The following is an 18,087-nucleotide window of genomic DNA, read 5'->3' on the forward strand; positions in this document are numbered from 1 at the left end:
TGGATTCCTCTGTGACAAAGACATTTAAATACAGCCAATTGGATGGTAATAATAATATATTTTGGAAGGAAAATTGTGATAAAGAGAGACGCAGAGAAGAAAGGAGGAAACTAAAGAATGACTTGGCAATAAAATAATGTATCCTGTATGACTGGAATTGTTGGGGTCTTGATAGTACTGCCTGACCACCTAAAACTGCTAGTGTAAAATTTTCACTAATTTGCTTGCCTGAAAAAAAATGGAAAGTGGAGCCTTATGGATGTTTTCTTAAAAGGTCATAGTTCAGCTTTCTTACAGAGCAGGAACAATGGTTAAAGAAGAATGACATGGAATTAATACTCATGGGATTAAATCCTTCACCTTGGACTTAACAACAAAACTGTTGTTGCCTTTATTAGGGTCATGAGTTCACTCGTGGACACGAGTTCATTAAATAGCTGTTTGATTCACAGCAAATCAGGCTTATGTGCATTAGCTGCCCATCTTTAAAATGCAGATTCCCATTAACGTGAGCCAAAATATACTGAAGAGTGACTTTCCCCAAAACTTTTACTTCAAATTTTACTACTTTTAAAAATTGAATTGAGTTTACTGAGTAGGATCAGCCAATATTTTTGTAGAAAATGCTGAAACATTTCATTCTAACATTTTAACAAAAAGACTCCCACGCTCTCCTGCATTGGCCACTCTACTGTGTATTTCTCTGTGTCCTTCTAGTAAGTCTTAACTCATGTGGAGTTTAAAGCTCTTTTAATATAACACTTCTCAACTGAGGATATAAAAACATACTAACGAGTCAGAACAGGAGTCTCATGTTCTCTTCTCTGTAGTCTGAAGTGGAGTATTTACTCCTTTTGCAACAACACAATAGATTTCCTTAGAACAAGATGACAAATGGCTTGTCACAGAGTTTTTCTGTGATTTACTTATTGCTCCATAAATTACCCTCCATGCTAACATTAATCCAATCACCACAGTGACACCTGCACAGTACTGACCACATGATGATTCTCAGTTTAACCAGGGCTATGCATAACCTGAAAATTCATCACAACCTACTGCACACTGAGTATCTAGGAGGCTAAGGTAGAAAAAACTGAGCAAACATAAACCTTTCAGTGAAAAGCAGATGAAAGCTATTTTCACTTGATATTACTAGTAGCAACTAGGACTCCAGCAGCCAGGTGGGAAAAAGGTAAAAAGGCAGGCAGACTTTATTGCTAACATTAAGAGAATACCTTGTGAAATAAGAGAATCTCATGTTTGCCTGGTGATTCTGCTATCTCCTGAATGTTCAAAGGATTATATGAGAAAACAGGACTTCCTCTGCCACTCATCAGTGCCAGTACTTAAGGCTTGTTTCAAACCACAAGAAAAGGTAACTAGTTATGGGCACTAAGCCCAAGGAAGTGAACTCCTGAGAGAGATTTTCAGGATTCTGGCATAATGTGCTACTGGGTTTCTTGAACAGCAAACCCCACTTATTTTATTTATGTGAAAAGTTATATATTTCTTTAAAAAGCAGCTCATTCTTTTATTACTGATAAAGTTGATTAAGGATGACACCCTGGTTCATACTGTTGTCACGACAGCTCTGGTTAATACCTCAAGATTTAATAAACATTAATGATGACTTTGCTTTATTATTGCCCACTGGAGTTTTTTTCCCCTTCTGTTTTTCTCCCCCACAGTATATAGTGGTGGGCTGTGACTCTGAGGTCCCCCCAACCACAGCTTGACACAATGAAATTATGACAAATATTTCAAATCTTGCTAAGCGAGGCACACATATTAATGAAGAAAGAAAGGGTTTGCACTCACTGCTGTCTCCTTTGCCACATCTACACTGGAGAGCTGAGTCATGGCTATATGAATGGTATGGACCAAACTAGCATCAGTACCACTGGTTTCATGCATCCTCCTGCTTCACACTGCACAGTTCCCTGAAGCAGTGAGGACAGGCCATGATGAAAGCTGATCTTGCAGCCCCTCAGGAATCTGTGGTAGAAGAGATCGACTGCCACAACCCCCAGGGGAGTTCCCAGAAGTCCTTGGGCTTCAGACCCACTTCTGTTTGCCAGAAAACGTTTGTATAATTGGGATCCCCAAACTGCTCAGATATTGACATGGGAGCAAATACTCCTATTCTACACTGCTCCATGCACACACACAGTCCCCAAAACAACAGTTGATAACACAAAGAAGGATACGTCTGCTCTTTAATTGTCTTTTTTTCTGTTACTACTTTTCTTTTTTCCCCCTTCATTTTATAATCCCCTCTGTTGTGACAGGAACCCAGTAACATTAGAGGTCAGTGCAAGTTTTCTAACCTACAGTGTCCAAATTTATTGATCCAAACAAGTTTATCTGTGCCCTGCTGAACTGCTGGCATCCATATGCAATGCACTCTGTCTAAAAGCTCCTACCACGTGCTTGGTTTTTCTGAATGTTTTAAAGGGTAGTTCATTATGAACCCTGTGTTGTTCTATTCAAGTCTGTGTTAAACATCCCCTGAGTATCAGTGGAGCAGCCTGAATGTGTGCTGGAGCTGCATTTTCCAAGCTCTGACTCCAGAACCTCCTATACTCCAGCCCTGCCAACTAGAGCATTAAACAGTCTCCCATTTGACAGCAGCTTCCCGCACCCCACTTGCAACACAAGCAGCCTTTGTAGAGAAATTCTTGAAAGGGTGAGATAAGAGAGAGTGCCTGTGTTGCAAAGTCCTGTGGTTGGGGGGCAGTTAAGGGGCCTGCCAGTGTCAGCAGTCCATACTGTGCTGCAAAGAGGCCCCAACATCCTTGTAAACAGAGACTGGACTCAGGAAACAGGCGCACAGCAAAACTCACCAAACATCCTGCCAGGAAACACCAGATTCAACAATACCATCAGCCTGCACAAAACAGCCAGCTCAAGTAACCTTGTGAGACACACAACATACACCCGCAGAAACATATGCACATCAAAAACCCTTAAATGTGTGTCCTACACACTCGTGCCTATGTGGGCTGTGCACAGACATACAACGCTCCTTATGGGCATATATTCAAAGCACAAGCACGCACACCACCAAAGCACACCCTGAATGCACAGGCCAAGTAGGAGTCTGGCACGCACCCAATTTCTATAGCATATTCTAACTACAACTTTAGTTTGGTGGGCTCATCTCCTGGGATGTGTAGGGGTTAAATTCTCAGGGTTATCCTTCAGTGTATACTCTTCCACTGAAATTCTCTCCAGGTCCTGGGCTTCCCTTAGCTTCAGTCAGAGTAAGTTCGCTACTAAGAACTTCAGAAAATGCTGTTCATGTAAAAATCTGTTTTGGGTAGCTAAGGTAAATACATTTATTTAATCCAAAGCTAAACCAAACTACAGCTATACATGTTAGCTTCTGGTGATCTTTTAGAGCGGCAGCTGACATGTGAAGCATCAAAAAACCAGCTGGTTCTGAAAGGTTTTTTTGATTAATACATTAGGACAAATTCTTATCCTATCTGAGTTTTGCCAGTGGCTTCAAAGGATTATGATATGGTCCTTAGAAGATAAGGGCTTTAAATAAACGTGGGTTTTAAGAGACAGTGTTTAGGAGATTATTCTAGTCTTGGGCTTTTGTGGTTTTGGGTTGGGTTTTTTTTCCACACAGTGTCCCCAAGCATCAGAATCAACATAGCACCTGGGTTGGGCTAGATGCACTGGCAGAAGTAAGGATATGTTCATGCAGGCCTTGGCTGTTACAAAAAGGTGTTGGCAGTAATGGTTGGTAGGGCCTTAAGACTGATGCAGTAAGGATGCTATATGCCAAGATGAAAATACGTTGCCATAGCTATGCAGTAGTTGTCTTAATGTATCCACAGGCTAAATAGTCCGTTAAGCAATGCATGAGTGGTTGTGGCATGAGTGGTGGTGGCACAACAGAGAATCCACAGCATTAGCAGTGACAAGCAGATAATACAAAACCATTCAGGTGTTAATGCAGGAATTACCATATACCACAGTGACTCACTTTCCTGCAATTTCACCATACATGGCATTGCTCTGCAACCTGAGGAGCTTTCAGGGTAGAGGAGACTGAGTAAAAAAATCACTGAACCCAAAGGCAGATATTTGCCAATAAGTTTCAAACTTTTTCCAAGATCCAGTCACCCCTGCCCCGCCCCAACGGGAGACATAATACAGGAAGCCTGAAGTGGTTGCAACTTTATGTGTTAGAGCAGGAAAGAAGCCAGTTTTATGTGTCTCTTGGTTCTTGAAAGTGACCACTATGGTTTAGTCTAGCTCCACCACATACTTTGCATGACAGCACGTTTGGTCATAGTTTGCCTTTCTGACTGAAAGGAAGAAAAAAAAGCTGTTTCTGAATACTGAGAGCATCTATTAACAACAGGACATTGGCTACTGTAATGTCTCCAGTTGCCGACAGACACTTCTCTCTTTGCAGTTAACATCTGGGTTTGAGCAGCTGAACTCTCCCCAGGAATCAAAAATAGTTCCTGAACTAGAAAGTGCCAGAAACTCATTTCTGTGCTTTCTTTGTTCCAGTAATACTTTCAGCCTCTTGTGACCTTCAAGCTGATACAACTGTTTTGGACTACTTGAAATTTATCCCAGTTTATCCCAGGTTTAAATTACTTTCTTCTCAATGTTTATTACCAACCTGATTTCTGATCTTGCTTCTAAATTCTCTATATCAGTTATAATAGCTAGGTTTGTGACACTTCACTATTTGCCATAGTAGTGGATTATGATGGCAGTTACGAACACACTGGAAGATGAAATGGTAACAACTTCTTGGAATTTCGTCCCAGCTTTAGCCACAACTCCAAAATGTTTTTGTAATACTAGCAACGGTGAGTGTTTCAGAAGAGACATCGGTAAGGAAGCAAGTATCATCTGTTATGAAGTGGTCATCAGTAGGCTTCGGAGTTACTACTGCTGAGAACACTGTTTCTTAAGACCAGCTCCTGGAGATTCTAGCATGGCCATTTTCCCTTGGCTGCAACAAAGTCATGATTTTGACATTTATTGCTGTTGTTACAGTCCATTGATGCCAACTCAGTAAAACAGCACTGCAGCAATCTCATATTCAAAGATTTGGGTGAAATCCATCACTTTCAGTACATGAAAGTCTGAATTTTCACAGAAACCAATGAAGCCATCAGAAAAGTGCAGTGCCAGGACTGTGTCCCATCCCAACTGATCTTTGATAATTACTGCAATACATGATCGAGGAGGCAAAGAAGCTTGTGCATCCACTCATGCACAAATAGGAAATATTAATAAGAGGGAGAAATAAGAAGAATTAATGGCAGAATGTATGACTTCTGTAATAAGCCATTTCTCCTCCTCACAATGGTCCCAGGGTGAAAAGCTGTCAGCATTTACAGCAAATAACGTATTCCAGGCATATAAGCCATTTATTTTTAAAAAAATTCTGCAAACAGTACTTTAATGTTAATAGCAGCAGTAATGCTCAGTTCTTTACAGCTCTTCTGGGAAGGACCTCTAAAGAATTTTTCAAACATTAACAGGTAAGCAGGTAACAAACTCCTATGACGTAGGCAAGTATTATTTTCCCCTTCATACCGATAAATGCATAAAAATGCCTGTGGTTATACAATAAGCTACCTGAAAAGTTGGGAACAGAGCTCAGGAGCCTGGAGTCTCAGATAGTCTCTAACTGCTCAATGTAGTGTGTAATGCAAAACAGAGAGCATGAGTGTTAATAGCATATCTCCAAAACAGTGGTTTTAAATCTGTTTTGATTTGCAAATACCTGCAATTTTGTGAAGGGTATTCCAGCCAACTGATGAAAGGTTCATTTTTCTTAACTCTTAGAAGAATTTGGCAAACTGTCATTGAAAACTGTTGCTCTAATCAACAGGAAGCTGGAGGTGTGTGTTCAGAGGGACTATACCTAGGCCATGCACACAGTTATCGGGTAATTTACATAGATGTGGACAGCAGGAACTAAAACCCAGTCCTTGAGCTTCAAGGATACAAGTCTCTCCCAAGTGAGTCCAAAGAAAGTTTTCATAAACTTTAGCAGTGGGGTGTTCTCTGTTGCTTCTAATCAGATCTCCTAAGGCCTTCGGGTTGGACTTTCAAGTGTGAAGTTTAATTGCTGAAAGTATTCAGGAGCTCCCATCCTCCTGATCACCTTGGAAACTTGCACTCCTTTGCAAAATTATGGCGTAGTCAAGGCTGTACATAGCTGTGGCACAAATGGAGGGCTGCACGGCCCGTATTCCTGTATGGAGGGCCAATGGGACGTGTGAAAAGGGCTACAGCCCCCTTAACAACAGAAAATGACTCACCACATCACTGCTAATGGTTAAATGACTTGCAGTCTGAAAGTTTCTGCCAGGGTTCAGGGCTGCATAAATGCAGGAGAAGATACAAGAGAGACAGTAAAAATATAAAAGAAATCTTACCAAGAACAAATGCCGAGGGTGCCTATTCTTGCCAGAGATTTTCATCAGTGTTCCCTCTTTAACAAAGATCTGAAGGAGAAAACAACAGGTTATAATCCTGAGACTTCTCATTCTGAATCTTACTGAGAAAAGAGAATATTCCTCCTGGGGAAAGAGCTACTCTAACTGCTTTCATCAGCACAGGAAGAGATAGATATCTCAACACTTGCTTCTAGTCTTACTCCTTATGATCAGGTTTAGCCTTTGCCTGGGTTAGCCCCGCTGCTCTTCATGGCTTGCTTTTGTATGAGAACCGAATGGGTTGCAAACCCACTTGTCCTCAGCCCACTGCTTCTGCACCGTGGACTGTGCCCAGAGGTGACTGTCACAGATTGCAAAGCTAACATGTAATGGGCTTCAGAAAAGAACTCTTGTCTTTAAAAATCCTCTAAAATAGACAGACCAAAAAGAAAAGCTGAAACCTCAGGTTTCAGCGCACTACATCCACATAACTATGCCTGCATACATAATCTGTACGTCTTTGCAAACACAGTACTTTTTGTTGGTCCATAGTGTTACTATGTATGTAGATAGGACTATGTACGTAAGCAGCTAAACCAGCATACTAGAACTTAATTGCAGTAACATTTGAAAAGGTCTAGAATAACTGAACTACATCAGTGGATTAACAGTCATCTATTCTTTTCAGATGGAGAACAGAATCTGGTGCAGTTTTCCACTCTAGAACAATTTATAATCAAAGAGACCAATCCTCCAAATTCTGTATGCTGGGCTTTGCAGAATTTGTTAAAGCATTACCTGGCAAGGGCAAGGGAGAATACTGATGTTGTTAGAGAAAAAATAGCGGTTGACTGCAGTATTTGGCTGATGAGGATCCTTACAAGTATGCATGCCTTTAAAATTGCTTCATGAGTTTTGCTAAAGATATTGGTGTACTGAAGGGAAATTTAGAGTTGCAGAACTCAAGAAAGAAATCTTTTGAAGTGTAGAGGCAGGTTGGAGCTGAGGTGAATGGAGTTACATCCAGTTGGCGGCCGGTCACGAGCGGTGTTCCCCAGGGCTCAGTACTGGGGCCGGTCTTGTTTAATATCTTTATTGATGATCTGGATGAGGGGATTGAGTGCACCCTCAGTAAGTTTGCAGACGACACCAAGCTGGGCGGGAGTGTTGATCTGCTCGAGGGTAGGAAGGCTCTGCAGAGGGACCTGGACAGGCTGGATCGATGGGCCCAGGCCAACTGTATGTGGTTCAACAAGGCCAAGTGCCGGGTCCTGCACTTTGGCCACAACAACCCCATGCAGCGCTACAGGCTTGGGGAAGAGGGGCTGGAAAGCTGCCTGTCAGAAAAGGACCTGGGGGTGCTGGTTGACAGCCGGCTGAACATGAGCCAGCAGTGTGCCCAGGCGGCCAAGAAGGCCAATGGCATCCTGGCCTGTATCAGAAATAGTGTGGCCAGCAGGAGTAGGGAAGTGATCATGCCCCTGTACTCGGCACTGGTGAGGCCGCACCTCGAATACTGTGTTCAGTTTTGGGCCCCTCACTGCAAGAAGGACATTGAGGTGCTGGAGCGTGTCCAGAGAAGGGCAACGAGGCTGGTGAGGGGTCTGGAGAACAAGTCTTATGAGGAGCGGCTGAGGGAACTGGGACTGTTTAGCCTGGAGAAAAGGAGGCTGAGGGGAGACCTTACCGCTCTCTACAACTACCTGAAAGGAGGTTGTAGCGAGGTGGGTGTTGGTCTTTTCTCCGAAGTAACAAGTGATAGGACGAGAGGAAATGGCCTCAAGTTGCGGCAGGGGAGGTTTAGATTGGATGTAAGGAAAAATTTCTTTACTGAAAGAGTGGTTAAACATTGGAACAGGCTGCCCAGGGAAGTGGTGGAGTCCCCATCCCTGGAGGTATTTAAAAGACGTGTAGATGAGGCGCTTAGGGACATGGTTTAGTGGGCATGGTGGTGTTGGGTTGACGGTTGGACTCGATGATCTTAGAGGTCTTTTCCAACCTCAATGATTCTATGATTCTATGATTCTATGAAACTGGATAGGTTTGAAAGCCAGGAGAAGAAATTTGCATTTGATGCAGATAGCAATACAGAGCTATACACTCTCCCACACTTCTGTTCATGTGTTGCTTAAAAACGATGTCTTGCATTAAAAGCACCATTGGGGAATGGTGAGAATATAAATTTGAAAACAAACATTTTCCCCTGATATAAGGCTCTTACCCAGCCAAATAAAACTCTGAGCCTTTCCAGGCTGCAAGTGATTCCTGCTAATGTTGCAGCCTTTCAACAGGAGTATATAGGGAGGAAAACAGCAGCTCCATCAAAACACACTACACATGGGGTGGCTGAGGACAGCTGGAGTGAAAAGTCAAATGGCTTCTCTGTGTAAAAGCAGGGGCAATGCATGTCTTTCCCAGCCTGAGGCTCTCGGCACATCTCTTTGCACACTGCCAGAGTGATGGCTTTTTACACAAACCAGTGCTCCAACTCTTATCACAGTAGCTCAGGAAACAACACCTGTAGACGTCTGAAATCTGGCCATCCACACAATCAGAGATATAGCTGGCCGGAAACAATGCCCTTATCAGCATAGGTCTGCCTGCAGCACTCACCCTTCCTGGCTGGAGGAGGCCACTCTGCCCTCTCACACTGTGCTCAATGTGTACCAGCTTCTGCAAGTTTTCCTGGGGGAGAGAAACAGCGTTTAGGAGACCACATGGTGACCGTTCTTTAGACAAGCAGGCAAACCTTCCCCCACCCCTCCTCACCATTTTATTTCTCTAAAAGTGGTATTACAGAATTAGGTTTCAGAGAACTGAGCCCAGGGATTTTACGCCCAGAAAGTCTTCTTCCAGCCTTACAGGTTTTATAAAACCTCATCACCTGCATTCATATCTGCTGTGGCCTTCTACACTTCTGTTACCTCTGATACCTCAGTTCACCTTCAAAAGGGCCTGCTAACTCCATATGGTATTTATACATTGGCCTCTTTGCTGACTTTCTTGCTCTGGGAACTAATAAACTGGAAGCAGAGACAAAGTACAGTATCTGCTCCGAAGACCTGTGCATTAGTGGCTTGACACAGACAATCCAAAGCATGCTTTGATACTATAAGACTGTTGCTAGGATTATCTGGAGGTTTATATTCTGTGATAATGGATTAATGGCTTTGCAATAGGGGATTTAGAAGGTTAACTAGTAAGCAGGCAGTGAAGCTGCATCTCTCTTTTGATGCTTTGGAAAAATCAGGAAGTTCATTATCAAACTCTGATACTATTAACCGCCTACCTGGCCTTAAAGCACAGACAGTCAGTGGGCATTGGCATGTGGCATGAACTTATCTATGAAGATGGTAAATATGATTAATCTACCTAAGCCTGTGCTCTCATAAAAAAAAGATGGTATTGGATGAATATACAAAGGAGGAAGGAGGGATGTCTGTACCTTTGCAATATTGCTAGAGTCTTTTCAAATCTACTTCCATTTAGCAGGTGAGGCTGTTAAAACCGAGGCTTGTACATAGGATTCAGCTGTGGTTTTATCTGGTCAGAACAGTAGAGTGGGCTGCACAGCAGCGATGAGTCATGACCAGAAATGTCTAAAAATTAGGAGTCTCTTGTCTAAGTAAGTTAGCCATTGTATCCTAAATCCTCAGTTACACACCCAGATAAACTACAGTCTAAGGACCATATCTGACATAACTTCATGACCTGGCAGCCTTTGACTACAGTTTTCTGCTATGACAGATAATGGTCTGTTTTCCTATGCTCCATTGACTGGCATTAAGATACCCCTGGGCTTAGTTAGAGTCGATTAGATCATACAGTGTATCTGCCTGGTACAAATCAGTGCTGTCTACAGAATCAGCTAATTAAAAAAGCTATCACAGATACCAGAAGAAGCATATCCATGTCAATATGATGGTCTGTCAGGGTAAATTTACCCTGGATTTCAGCTAACACAATTAATGTACCTACCTCAGCTTGCTTTTTGAGATAAGCCTGAAATACCTCCGTATGTTACTGCCCTGGTGAAATATTACAGTTGTTTAGCATGATACTAAATCTAGCTCTTAATCAGTAGCTGCATATCAAACATATGGAAACACCTACAATCCTTGACCAGCACAGGGCTGCACTGTGACCATGCAATATAACTGGCAGTTGACACATTTTCAAGAATTTCAGCCATCAAGTATCTCTTTTGCAATGCAGGAAGTAACAAATGAAATTTTTCAGGTCACTTCTAAAATACTATAGGCCAGCAAAATGGAAACAGAATGTATAAACTAATAGCACAGGAAATACCAGGGATCATGGGACAGCTGACATTTGCAAAAGACATTTGCAAAGGACTTTCCCATCACTAAAGGGTATTTTAGCCCTAGCAAAACTTGTCAAATTGACAGCTTCCACAATGGAAACCCGTTCTTCATCTGCAGAAAAGGCAGTGCCCTCCTGTGAGCACACTCATGGCCAATGCTAGTACTACTCATTGGGGTTTCTACAGGAGTGAGAGGAGAAGTTGCTGCAGCTCAGATACACCTCGGGTTTTTTTAGGACTGCTGGCAGAGGTGCCTGTTGTAATGCTGACATTTGCAATATGGACATATGTTCGCCAGGAAATGGACAGAGATGTATCAAACACATTTCCTGTAGGAAGTCAAACAGCCCTCACATGCGAAGGACAGTGATTTATTTGGGAATGTGGGCAGCTGAGGGGGGTATAGTTTCCCTACCGTTCCCCTAAAATTCCCTGTTTATATAGTTTTCTTCATTCTCCTTAAAACTATCATTCTCCTTTCAAATATCCTTCACAAGCTATGATTAAAAAATGAAAACAAAGCTCCACCCAACTAGTACTGCAGATGTGGGTGGCTGAAATCCTTCTCGGGCCATTTTAGCAATGAACTGCAGCTTCCATCATATTATCATTATGTCTATGCAGGAGGAACACCTCCCCAAGGAATTCACCAGCTGTTAATAGCAACAATGATTTATAGCTCTTAGCATCTCAGGGCTTCTAACAGATTGTAGAAGTTCAGAGAGCAATACAAACCCTGCTTAGTTCAAGTAGTGAATGCCTCCCATAGTTACAGATAGACTTAATGCTATGCAGTGATGGTATGCCTTATGCCTCTGTTTGCACATCTGTAAATTGCAAATAATATTCTTCTACTTGATGAAAATGCTGTGGAGATAGTTAATATCATAATGTGTCTGAAAATCCTGGGTTAATAGTTCCCAGGGAAAAACTGCTAGCGTGTTATTATCATAAAGCAAAAAAGCTAATAATGAATCATGGATATTCTGCAGAAAATGTAGATCATAATTCAATGCTCCTGTCAGATTTCTGGAGTGTAGTTTGATGAGTTGATAAGTGGCAGCAGAAATCTTCCTCCTTCCAGGTACATGCCAAGTCTAAATTAGTGCTTAGAACTTCAACCAGGTACATGACAAATTATTAATGCTCTATATCTTGAGCGGCGTTGTTCAGTTTGTTCTGTAATTAGAGTAACTTCTTAAATTCTTTGCATTTTTTGAAATCTGAGAGAAAGAAAAGAACTGCTGGTTGTGGCTTTTGTGGATGGGATATTTATTCAGGAGGACAACCTCTCATTTAGCAGTGTATTGAACTTTGATTCTCATGAACCTGTGCTTTCACAAAACCCACAGCATTCACATAGATGGGAAAGAAGGAAATTTTGTTTCATCTCTTCCAGGCTGCAGTTTTGAAAAAGAGCAGATGTGCTCTGATGATATGATAAAAAATGAAGTGTAAATATCTATGTGGAATTTGTGATGAAATTGTTCCAAAACAGACATTAATAATAGCAATTATTATATAGTCTGTGACATCTGTAAAACTCAGATGATATGGTGACGTTCTTCAAATTAAAGCATGGCTTAGTGGAGATAAAATCATTGCATGGTAATGCAACACAGCAAATTTGATTTTGGCCACTTACATGTACTTCTAACTTCATAAAAGTATTCATACAAATCTCCCATAAATCTGAGTGAAATCTAAGGAAGCACAGGTGCCAGAAAAAGATGTGTGACCTTGATCTGTTAGGAACTGAGCTCTTACAGTTCTCAACCTCTAATACAGGTATCCATAAAGCTCTGAGATTACTGTGGAAGCTTTTCCCGAGATCTCAGTTTTATGATGAAATATTTATTATTTTGGTACAAAGAATGCTTTAATAATGGAAAAGTATGATTATAAATTCTTCGCCTAGGGAGAAAGAAAATCAGAATCAAACCTGTTGAAAACTTCGCTCAGTAAGTGCATTTCAGAGTCATTCTGTAGAGTGGCCAGAATACATTTCTTTTTATGATAAAACTCTAGGCTTGTTAGACCACATCCTCCCTGCAATCTACATCTGTTCTTTTGTCTTGGTAACAGAATAGTGTAATTAACTACTGGTTATTGCTGTCAATGCTGAACATCACTCAGAATTAGTCTGTATGAACATCATTGTTTCCATCCACCTTGCTTTTTTGTTAGGCTTCTTTCTCTCTCCTTTCCTTCTCCTTCACGATTACATTTGGCTGTAATGCAATTACCATTTCATCTACAAAGACTTCCCTCCCAACTTTTGTCGCCATCCTATCTACTATAATGGCTGATGACAAAATAGTTTGTGCTGATACCCAAACTATCTTTAAATAAAGCTGAGAGTAAGCAACCAAAGAGATCAGCGTAGCTGATGTTTTACACTCAGCAAAGGTGTTCAGGCTGTCTGCTTGCTGAAGCAGAGTGTGCTGCTTTGTTTACACGATTCACGTTTGGAACTTTTCCTTAGCAATCAGGAGGAGTAAAAAAAGTGCTGTCTTTAAAATGAAGGTTTGAAGGTTTTGGGTTGTCACAGAGCCACATCAACACAGCAAATGGGCTGATATTGTATGAAGGGGGAATGTGTTCTGAGGTAGATGTGCCGGGATGGGGTTGGAGGTGGAGAAGCTTGGAGCAGAAAAGCAGAAATGGACTTAAACCAAATCAATAGGTCCAAGCTTTTTTAAGTTTGCATTGAGTGAAAATGCAGATCTGAATTTTGAGTTTTGACCTTAAAAACCTTGAACTTCAGAACGCTCAAAATCTTGATCTGTTGTCATGGCTTGAGATCATCTCTGCACAAAACCAGAAACCCACCAGTTGGCTTCATCTTGATCTGTGGTAATTTTGCCACTGGCTTCAGGAGAAGCAGATTCAGAGCCTCAGTCTCAATTTCTACCTATCAGATGGGGAAGGAGGCAGATCCACGAAGACAGGTTTCTCTATTCAGGAAATAGTAAGTAGTTTTAACTACAACTTATTCCTTTCTGATACAAATATTAGAAGGCTTTGGTTTTGTCTGTCACTGTCCATGAGAAGATCATCACTGAACTTGGTGCTCTGAAACTGCCCATGACTACACAGGCTCCATTTATGTCCTTGGCACACATATCAGAGACATGGCTTTTAAACCTGAGCAGCAGAGATTTCCAGGTGAGCAAAAGTTGACATCCTTGGCTCCTGGGTTCATTTGCTGCAAGCAGATGCTTCCACTTCTCTGAACAAAGCATGAAGGCTTCAGTTTTAAAAGATGAGGCACACCTTCGGTTTTGACACACTTTCATTCTTACCTCCCAAGCTGTTGCAAAAAACATCCTTCATCTAGTTGACCTACTGTGTTTTTATCATGTCACACAGTCTGAATTCACTGCTTCACCCAGTGCTTCCATTCCCCTGCAGCTAGAGGGCAAAGGCGTTAAAGGGAATATGCTGAGTCAGCAGTGCTGGTGCATAGCTGTAGTGGCCTCCAGCATGTGTCTTTCCCTAACAATTCCTGTACATTCATTCTTTCAACCTTAAAATCCTACCTGAAAACAAACTCTTACTAAGAAGGGTTGACATTTCATTTCTTCCCTTTATCTGTATTGATGCCCGGGTGTTTTTTCTCTTTGTCTCTTGAATTTCGTGTTTTGGTGCCTGAGTGATTATTAACAACCCTCTCTCTGCTCAGTAAATGAAATAATAAAGAAATGAATTGAATGCCATCTGTAGTTAACCATAGGGAAGGATGTTTCCAATGCCAAAGAGATCTTTAATTTAGCAAAGGCACAGCAAAATCCCAGTGCAGGATGTTAAATTCAGCAATGTTCAAATGAGAAATAAAATGTGAAAGCTTCCCAAAAGATATGATACATTCCCAAACACTTGAAATCCCCGTGACCCAATGCAACGATAAAATACTTAAGATGAGACATCTTTTGAGAAAGAAACACTTCAGTGTAACCACTCACTATTCAATGAAATGCAGGATGCCTGGAATGAAGTGCTTTGTTCTCTAAAATGTGTGCTGTTGAACGCAAAACTCATAATAGTCAACATCTTCCGTAGCAACTGCATGTACTCCTTGGTAATCTAAATGCCTTGAAAAGAAGTGCTTAAAAATGGCAGTTTTTTAAATTTTGGGCTGTATTATGACTATTTTCTAGGTCTAACAAGCCTAGAGTTTTATCATAAAAAGAAATGTAATCTGGCCACTCTACAGAATTACTCTGAAACTACAGACTTACTGAGCAACATTTCATTAGACTGCGAAGACTGTAGGTACTTCTTTGTAACTACTTGAGCTGAATGCTAGGTCTGTGCAGCTAAAGCAAACACGGACCTCAGGAGAGAATTTAGCTGCAGGTGTGGGTGGCTAGTATGACAAAAAGAAAGGCACTGCCTTTAGTTATCACCCAGAGGTCCACCAAGTTGAATTCCTCTGGAACCTGATGGATCCTGTGTCTGACGGTCTCTCTGCTGCCTCCTATGCCTCCCAACGCTGCTTCTTATTGATGTCAATAGAAAACTCCTATCATCTTAGACAAAAATCAGACCTAGATCCTTGGAAACAAATGATCATAAGACCAGCTATATGCAGGCTATCTTTGCCAGTAAATTAGGACTCTAATACCATGTAACCGATAATAAATCACACTGACCTTACAGAAACTGTTCATTACTTTGGGAAACTGTATAACTTATTTAGATACCTAAATCTGAATTTAGACATGAGCTCTAACCTGTGAAAGTCTTGGCCAGTCTATTTGTTTGTGTGATCATTTGCAAGACTATAAACCATGACCTATTCTTCTGAAGTAAAATGGGATTCCAGAATTGTGGAAAAATTATGTAAATGAGTTCAGAATGTATCTTTGACAGTACATTTGTGATGTCTTCAACATTTTGTATCTAAAAACATCCCAGGCTAGAAATAGAACCCTGAAAATTCCCGTCTCTCACTTCATTACTCCACATACCGTTTCAGCAACCCCAAGACGGAGAAAAACTTTGTGCTGCTTGCTACAGTGACTTACATCTTGCGCAGCTGCACTAAAGGGCATAGACCTACTCCATATCTGCAATACTGTAAACCAGATCTGTATAAACCCTTGAGTCTCACCCTGGAGGAGACTTCAGAATTTAGCAAAGAAAGATATGCATTCACTTCAGCAGATGTGCAGAAAAGACACTATCGATCAGGAGAGCATGTGTCATGGTAGGACTCACCGCTTGGAGCATGCTGTCGTTGGCTCGGTCCGTGATTTCAGAAACAATGAATAAGGCAGCTGAGGGATGAAGCAAAACAAACACCATAAATCACATAAAAGAGTAGGAAAATAACCCAAATCCCTTCTGTTTGCAAGGGCATCTTTAAAAAAAAGCCAACAACATCCCCAGCAGCAGCTCCTTTAACTTCTTTGGCACCTTCTTTGGCACCTTCAGAATGCAACTGCCCAGCAAATTTAAGACACAGCACAGTGCTGTCAGTTCCACTTCCCTTCATCATTGTCTTGTGTGAAACTCTGCATCATACATGTGCTGACAAAGAGAGCTCATGAGGACCCTTTTAAGCACCTAGCATGGCACAAAATCTTTTTGTGATGTTTTCTAGTTGCAGATTTTTGACAATTGGAGCTTGTGGTAGGGAGAGATTAATGTAACCCAGCTTTAGCCATCCAAAAGCATGGCAATCTAAGGTGATCTGTTTCCCCTTACTGCCGAGGGAGAGGACAGGTCATCCCTTTCTGGCAGAAGTGTGTATGAAGTGGTGACATGAATTAACACCTGGATTCTTCACTGGCAAATAACCTGGGCCAGGGCATGTTTGCTGGCCCCGAGAGCAGTGGCATAACACGGCTCAGGTCCTTATCTCAAATCTCTTCTCCTGTGGAACAGGGCATCCTATCTGTTTCTGGGCATAATATGGGAGCATGCCAGCCACTGCTGGCCAGAAACGTGACAAGCGTGTGCTAACCACAACCAAGATAGGCAATTGTGGCCACAGGTCTTGAGAGTCTGCCCTGGCCTTGTTTAAATTACTGGTGTAGCTGTCATTCCACTGTCAGTGACTAGGGTCCTAAATCTTGCATAAGACTCTACTCTTGGTCAGAACAGACTGACCTTCAGTCAGTTGCAGACGTTATTGTTATGAGTTGGTTTGGATTTACACTCAGTGTAACAGAGAGGTGAACTGGTTTCATTAATACAATGTTATTCCTGCTTACTCCTGCCTGGAAGCTACTCCCACTGAGGCCACAGCTAAACCTTGCTTTGACTTCAGTCGGAGTGAGAGACTTCTGCTTTATCCATCTGATGTGTTGGAAAGGATGGTGTTAGCAGCTGAACCTCTGGATTTGTTCTTGATTGTGCAGAACTGATTTTTATACAATGTCTTTCAAGTTTACTTAGGCTTAAGGAATCCAGAATACAGATATACGATTCAAACCTCCTGGGTTTCTCCAAAGTTCACAGAGCACAGCAGGCATACCATAGATAATGGTACACAAACAAGCAGGTGGAGCCATCCCAACTGACTTTACAATGACCAGGCCACATATGGACAGAGCCAAAGAGGACTAGGATTTCCCCGATGACTGGGGCAGAACTACAATATCTGCACCATGCTTGTATAGATGATTTCTTCTTCTGTAAGTTCATCGTGTCAAAACTATAGGAAGCCCACATGTTTCAATGAAAAAAAGATAGGGTTCTTGCCCTAAATAATTTGTCTGAATTAGTAATCAGTTCTTACAGATCTTACATCTAACCTATTAACACAAAATCTTGAAAACAATCCTCTTCCATATACTACCAGTATAGATCCTGTACCTCTTTAGAAGTAGAGTTAGCGAAGCAGAATTTTTGTTCTACCGGTTTCATTTTACCTTGTGTGGCTTCATACTCTGTAGAATCAGGGCAAAGATTATTCAAGTAATCTGTAGAAAATAATCAAACACACACAGACATCCAGTAATCAGAATACAGATCCACATAATTTGTAGTGTTATTAGCTGGTTTGGGTTGGAAGGGACATTAAAGATCATCTAGTTCCAACCCCCCTGCCATGGGCAGGGACATCTTTCACTAGATCAGGTTGCTCAAAGCCCCATCCAACCTGGCCTTGAACACTTCCAGGGATGGGGCATCCACAGTAATGTCCCGTATCACTTTATTCCCAAATAATTAAGTGTATATAGCCTCTTTCCAAAGCAAAACTCATCTTTGACTGCATTCTGCTTTGAGAATCAATGCAAGAGCATTGATACAGATTTGTGTATATATACTTGGCAGGTATAAACGAATGAACAGTGCCAAAAATATTTCCTTCTCAGCCAAGAG

The 18,087-nt window shown here is 41.6% G+C and overlaps 1 protein-coding gene across 2 annotated transcripts in view; it reads right to left on the minus strand.

Moving 5' to 3' along the window:
• The window catches only part of FGD5 (FYVE, RhoGEF and PH domain containing 5), a 119,370-nt gene that overhangs the window by 19,545 nt on the left and 81,738 nt on the right, over window positions 1-18,087 (minus strand). For both annotated transcript variants that reach the window (XM_076346773.1, XM_076346772.1), the window contains exons 9-12: window positions 17,634-17,684; window positions 15,976-16,034; window positions 9,042-9,113; window positions 6,429-6,497 (exon numbers count right to left, since the gene is read on the minus strand). In XM_076346773.1, coding sequence (XP_076202888.1) covers window positions 6,429-6,497; window positions 9,042-9,113; window positions 15,976-16,034; window positions 17,634-17,684 — 251 coding nt within the window. The remainder of the gene's footprint in view (window positions 1-6,428; window positions 6,498-9,041; window positions 9,114-15,975; window positions 16,035-17,633; window positions 17,685-18,087) is intronic.

This window comes from Aptenodytes patagonicus, chromosome 8, assembly GCF_965638725.1.
Source record: "Aptenodytes patagonicus chromosome 8, bAptPat1.pri.cur, whole genome shotgun sequence".
NCBI lineage: Eukaryota > Metazoa > Chordata > Aves > Sphenisciformes > Spheniscidae > Aptenodytes > Aptenodytes patagonicus.